The sequence below is a fragment of the Meles meles genome, chromosome 8 (assembly GCF_922984935.1).
Source record: "Meles meles chromosome 8, mMelMel3.1 paternal haplotype, whole genome shotgun sequence".
Lineage (NCBI taxonomy): Eukaryota > Metazoa > Chordata > Mammalia > Carnivora > Mustelidae > Meles > Meles meles.
Window position 1 is genome coordinate 10457804 of NC_060073.1, and position 6582 is coordinate 10464385.

At 51.8% G+C, this 6582-nt stretch overlaps 1 protein-coding gene across 3 annotated transcripts in view; it reads right to left on the reverse strand.

The window, feature by feature from the left end:
* The window catches only part of CD6 (CD6 molecule), a 40360-nt gene extending 34490 nt beyond the window's left edge, over nucleotides 1-5870 (reverse strand). For all 3 annotated transcript variants that reach the window (XM_046017850.1, XM_046017849.1, XM_046017848.1), the window contains exon 1: nucleotides 5661-5870. In XM_046017850.1, coding sequence (XP_045873806.1) covers nucleotides 5661-5721 — 61 coding nt within the window. In that variant the 5' untranslated portion in view covers nucleotides 5722-5870. The remainder of the gene's footprint in view (nucleotides 1-5660) is intronic.
* Nucleotides 5871-6582: the final 712 nt, after the last annotated feature.

The window sequence follows — 6582 nt, forward strand, 5'->3', positions numbered from 1 at the left end:
AGAGAGACGTAGACTCCCCGTGAAGCAGGAAGACCTGTGGCTCGATCCCAAGACCCAGATATCATGACCTGAGCAGAAGGCAGATGCTTAACCAACTGAGCCACCCAGACGGCCCCGCAGACTGGTTTCTAACAGCCGGATCTCCACTGCCCTGCCCATAAATGGTAAAAGCCTTGAGGAACAGACACAGAGTACAAGGATTTTTCGGCTAGGTCTTTAGTGTTCAATGAAGAAAGTAGGGCCAGAGAAAGGAAAGAGGCTGCCCAAGATTATCCAGCAATCGAGAGGAGAGTGAGTTCTAAGAATCCACCCCCACTTCACCCGTCCTCCTGTTTCCTTCTCCCCATGCTGCAGGGGCTCAATTCCCAGAGCTGAATTGGGGGACGTGAGTCTGGGCACCCTCCCTGACTTCAAGGCTCACCAGGAATCCAGGGGCTTCCTAGTGGGCCTGGGGACAGCCTGATATGGGGCCCCCGTGTCCAGGGTGTTGTCCCCTGGGAAGGTGAACAGAAGGCTTCCCTGGGCTGTGTCCGGTAAGAGGAACAGACCGTCTAGCCCCATTGTCCTTTCTCTGGATCCCTGTTTCCAAGGTGTGAGGCGCACACACAAAGGTTTGAGAAATGGTTTAGGGGGTCGCTGACCTGGTCTTACGTTAGCAACATGAAGGAACTTATGCCCTGTATTTCCCTTTCAGCCATTCTGAGAATTTGAGGAGAAAATCTCCCAGGGCACTTGTCCTGAATGCCTGACATCTAGAAACCCTCCCGTTTGAGCAAAGGGAAAGCAGCCACACATCTGAATTTAGTGACATTGTTTTGTTTCCATGACATTTATTTTCACCATTACTACCGTGAAGTGATATACAATGGCTTTATCTTTAAGGGAGCAACATGAAGTTTTCTCTAAAAATGAGTGTATTTACACTTTAAAAAACAATTAAAAGTATTAAGTAAATTGTCAGATAGATGGCAGGTTTCGAAAATACAAGGAAAGGGCAGGAACGAGGGCCCCCAAGAAGTGCTGCCCTGAGTAGCTCTGGTTGCCCTGGCACCGGAGGGCCGGGAGTGGGGGTGGGAGACAGTGCCGAGGGTGGGATGGAGGGTCTGGAGGACACAGTGAGAAGACAGGAGGTGGGCCTGGGGGTTCCAGCCCCAGTGCAGGGCTGAGCATGGCAAGGGTGGTGGTTGATGGTTTCATGACTGTCGAGGAAGCCTGGTCTTTTCTTCCAAGCCCCTGCCCCAGAGCCTCAGTTAGCTGAATCCCTCCCTGTCTCCAGGAAGACGGCTGATGCTTCAGCCTTGGACTCCAACAGCTGGGGGCCCAGTTTAATTCCTGAGCTTTCCTATCAGAAAGTGAGGCTGGCTCAGAGCGGGCCTCGATCAATACAAACGAAACGAGGGAGTCTGTGGACAGTGTTTCTTACTCGCTCTAGATGCCTCTGTAATAACCCACAGTACCCCAGGAGCTGCCTCGTCCCACATCACCACGGGGGTGACCGCCAAGCTAATGCCCCCACCAGTCACTGACGCGGGACCAGAGATCCAGACTGAGCAGGAAGAAATACACAAAGGCCGGTCATACATTATTTACACATCTGTCAGTTGCAGTCTTGCCAGCAGGGAAAGAAGTGAAAGGAGAGAAGAAGAGAATCATAAACACGTTTGTTTCATTTAACCCAATCAAGTGGTCAAGCCCCTTGAGTTGGACGTGGGGGACATTGAGAATTAGGTTTGTAGAACTTGAGTCCAGAGGTCATGGTTTGAGGGACTAGCCCAAGCCGAGGCCTGAGGCTATCCAGAAGCGCCGTGCATACCAGTCAACCGCACATGGGAATTATTTCTTACATTAGAGCAAAACAATAAAAAAGCTGACCTCACGGCAGTCCACGGTGATAGAGACACTCCCAACGGCTGGCGATCAGCCAAGTTAATGGCTATGGGTGGGACAATCCTTTTCTCCATGGTAAGTGGCTTCGAAGCCCGAGAAGATTTGATTTTAAAAATAAAGGTGGTGGAAGTGCATGAAAACCCGTAATTACACATTTATGCTCAGTGTCAGATCAATTGCATGGAGCCCTGGATGGGTGATGTTTACCAACACTTGGCTGTTGGCATTTCTCACGTGTGTGACCGCGTACCTGACCTCGGTTGAAATTTTAATTTAAAAATTTAAGAAAATTTGGCAATGTCTGTAAACATTAGAACACTTGAGAGAATTTAATATTCACTCTGTTTAAACGTCAGTTTTTTTAGAGTGGAAAGTATTCCCTGAAATCCGTAGAAAACACTTTTTCTTGGAGGTATTTGAAGCATTTATAGGAGAATCAGATTCATTAAATTTGCAAATGCAGTTCAGACGATCTAAGGCAGTGCTCTCCAGTAGAAACATAACCACAAGCCACACAGGTCATTTACAATTTTCTGGTGGCCATGTTTTTTACAAGTCAAAAAGGAAGAAGGCAAACTGAATTTTAATAATAAAATGTGTTTAACGCAACCTATGCAAAATATCGTTTCAACACGTAATGCATAAATAAGTTATTAATGACACATTTGATGTTCTTTTTTTGAACACATCTTCAAAATCTGCTCTGTATGTCACCTTCCCAACCCTTGTTCACTCGGACTACCGTGTTTCAAATGCCTAATCTGTTGGTCGCTGCACGGGATATCACAGATCTAAGGGCACTTAATTAGCTGCCTTTGTGAGCGGTATTTATTATTTAAGGACGCTTATTCTGTTCGAACGGATCTGCTGAAATATTAATCAAAGGCTCCCTGAGAGTCACTGTTAAAAATTACCGGACTTATAAATAAAAATGAGTTTCGGATCATGAATTTACAAGGGAAGGAAAAAACCAGATTTTTAAAAATCTGATTGTTCGAGAAACTTTTAAAGTAGTCACAAATGGCCTTCCTTGTGCCCAACGGCATCCCCCAAGGACCTCACCGACCACGGTTCAGATGGAATTAGAGTCATCGACCTTGGCATGGCCCTCAGAGGAAAGGTCTGGTTATTTGTTACTATTTCACACACAGAATGTCAGATCTGACCAAGCCCTTAGCAGTTTTCTGCCCCAAGCAACCCATTTCACTGGTGCAAAAACCAGATCAGAGAAGAACGCGCGGTGAATTAGAGGCCAGGCCCAGGCAATGCCCCGGTCTCCTGACCCCACCCTGTCCTCCCCAACCAAGGGCTTCAAGTTTGTTCTCTCTGCCTCTTTGTCCCCAGTTGGCTGATCAGGAAATGGATGCACAAACCTGGAGGGTAGGGGGACAAACTGGTCCTGGACCCAGGCCTCCAGGGAGCACCAGGAGAATGAGACAATGTGGTCCCCCCAACCCGCACGTCATTCATCAAGCAGTACACACCCAAGCCTGGGAAGAGAACAGCCCAGAATCCAGGCCAGCCTGGCCCAAGAAAGCTGTCGTGAGGCCCTGGATGGAGCCTGACACTGGGACTGCAAAGGAGAGCAGGCGAGGAGAGACCATGACCGGGTCTGCCAGGGCCCGGAGGTCCAGGATAACCCGCTCCATTTCCTCCCTCTTCTCTATTGTTTTTCTTTCCTTTTCTTTCTCTCCTGGGAGGCCCTTGCTTCCTTTAGGCAACCTGATCTGCCCAGCACACTGATTTAGCCAGGGAGAACGCCACAAGCAGATCTGGGGTCCACCTTGCCCGCCGAGGGCTGGGTTCTGCTGGGGTTGGGGCCTTTTGGACCTGGGAGGAAGAGAAGAACCACCCTCCTGACAGCGGCCTGCCCTTGCCTTCCCTGCCCCATTCCCCGGGCTCTGGAGCACAGGGTCCCGCCTTCCAGGCCCTTCCTGCCAGGCTGTAGTTCTCAGCAGGAGACACACACCACTGGGGGCCCTTCAGAGGCTTTAAAGAAGCAGCATGTAGTGAAAAGAAATTCCATGGCAGGGAAGCTCTTCCCTGCTCCAAATGCTATCAGTCACCCTGGAAAGTCAAGAAGAAAATGACAGCTTGGGGACAGGGTGTCTCTATCGCCATCCCCCATGTCCCCTTCAACAGGGAGCTCAGGTGTAGGCTTCAGGCTTCAGGGTCTTTGCATCCTTTTAACTTTCTGCTAGCACGTAATAGAAATTGGTTTCCATCCCCATTTATTTTTATGTTTACCTTCACCTCTTCCTTATGACATATGATGTCAGTTTTCCACTTACAACAGTGACATAAAGTTTCCTCTCAACACTTGTTAGTAACAAGGAAGGCCATTGACTATAAACGTAGTTTCAGAAACATGAAGTAAATATCTGTACAGGGAGTGGGGTGGGCCAGGCAGGGGTGTGAGGAAGGGATGAAAAGGACTGGGGGTTAGGGACCGTGGCTCCAGGAGACCCTTCATCCCACCCTCCTGAGCTCTGCTGGGGCCCTGGGTTCCCACCTGCTGTCAGGCACCACTCAAGGCCAGTTCCCCGGGGCTCTGGCAGCAGACCCCTCGGTCCCAGACTTCATTCTGAGCCGAGGCTGGTGGCTGGGGCTCATGGAAAAGGACAGAGGGTGGCGGTGATGGAGGTGGGGAAGGAGGGACGCCCCTCTGACCATCTGTCTGTCTTAGCTCAGGGCAGAAGGTGGTTGAGTTCCAGGTGCTCTTGGCAGAGCCGAAGCCAAGCCACTCCACATGGAGCCGAAGGCTCACATGTTCCCGCTCCCACAGTGAAATGGCTTTCCCTGAATCAGGGTGGGGTCGGGAGCACATGCCTCTAGGTAGAGGTGGAGAGAAGAGCTGCCTGCACCCTAAAAAGCTCCCCAGTTCTCCCCATTCTCCTAGTTGACTTGGGTGCCCTGCCCGATGGGGACTTTCTGAGTCTCCTTCTGAAAGTAAAGTGAAAACACTTGGTATCTCCACTGCCAGGTGGACCCAGACTCCTGGGTCCAGAATTCTGTTTCCATGCATTCCCCCCATCCCCCAAATGCAAGGTTCTAACAGAGGCAGGATGGGCCCCTGCTCAGTTCCTGCCAGTCTGGAGCCCAGAGAGGCCAACAGCCTCCGATGAGCACAGCCAGCCCCTGAACTTTCTGGCCACCTGATGTCCCAGTCCAGATTGCAAAGGGCCTTGGCACCCAGGAGGAGCTCAGGATGGGGGAGGAAGAGCTATCCTGTTCATGTTTGCCCGAAACTACCCCTACTCTGGCTGACTGGAGCCATCGGCTGTCCTCAATGTCTGTTGGCTTCCCTGAGTTCTGTTTCTGGACAGTTCTACTGTGAATGGTAGAAGCCTCGTGAGTCGAGAGCCTCAGCTTCGGGGTTGAGAATACAATCACCAGTGGTTCTACTTCTCTGAAAGACAGTCTGCTCCCTACTGAGAGCTGCCAAGAAATAGGGCTGGGGGAGTTCCCAAATCGATGGTGGGAGGCGTCTCCCTCCTCAGGCCCTGGGGCCCTCTGTGGAGACACCATTTCTGCTGCCCACACCATCTCATGCCTGGGAGTCTTCTAGCACTGTCCAGGCACAGCCCTGGCCCCTCCGGGAGTTTCCTGGACCCTCTCCAGGTCCCAGTCGCCGTTGCCAGAGCTGGGGCCTCCCCGGGACAGTCTTGGCTAGAAGGCTAGAAACGTGAGTGAGAAAATGACCAGCAAGGGGGCCAAGAGGCCAGGACCCAGGTCCTCCAGCATGGGTGGCAGGGGTGGGAAAGGGGCCCTACCTGAGAGGCCTGCTGCCAGCAACCCGACGATCGCGGAGAAGAACCACATGTCCGATGCCATCTCTGACGGCTATGCGTGCCTGCCCATGGGAAGGGCCATCCTGGGGTCCGGAGGGGGATGTGGCTGCTATGAGCTCCTCGTACCCACTCGGACCTTTGCTGCTCCTGTTTATAACTTTCTGTCTGCAAGAGAGAGAGCACTCCTTTGCATGCATGCGACCAAACCCAGTCTGTGAGTGTCTCTCACGCCTCTGCGCTCTACTTGTGGTTTTGGTCTCCAGGAAGCCAGGCTGGTATCACAGGGGCTGAGAGGGAGAGCCCAGCTGCCTCAGCTGTGAGCCCACCCAGACTGGCTGAGCCCAGGAGTCACAGAGTAGGACACATACATATACATACACACACACACATTTCCTCCTAGTGTCTCCTAAGGAAAAGGGAACTGAGGGCATGCTTCCTTTCTGGAGACCTGATTCATAGTAGATGCTCAATCAATGCATGTGGGAAGAGTGGACACATGACCCAAGGCCTCTCCTGGTCCCTGGAAATCCAGCTCTTCTGGGATAAAACCCCAAGACTTAACTTCGTCCTTGAGTGTGTTAATGGCTGGGCAGGAGGGTGTGGTCTCATACTTTTGAGAAGAGAAAGCCTCAGATTCCATTAAGAGAATTGTTAAGTGGAGAAGACCTGAGAGATGGTTGGTCCCCATCTCCTTACAGGCTGGAGGTATTCCCTGAGAAGGGACAGGAGACTATAGGACACCCCCCCCCCCCCCCCCCCCGGTGAGCATTGGGCTGGGTGTTCATTCCTCAGGCATGGGGACTGGTCCAGGCAGGACGAGCAGGGTTTCAACAGACAGAGGTGGTGGAAGGCCTCTGGAAGGGCCAGAAGGAACAGCAGGAGCAAAAGGCCAGGCTGCTGGGGA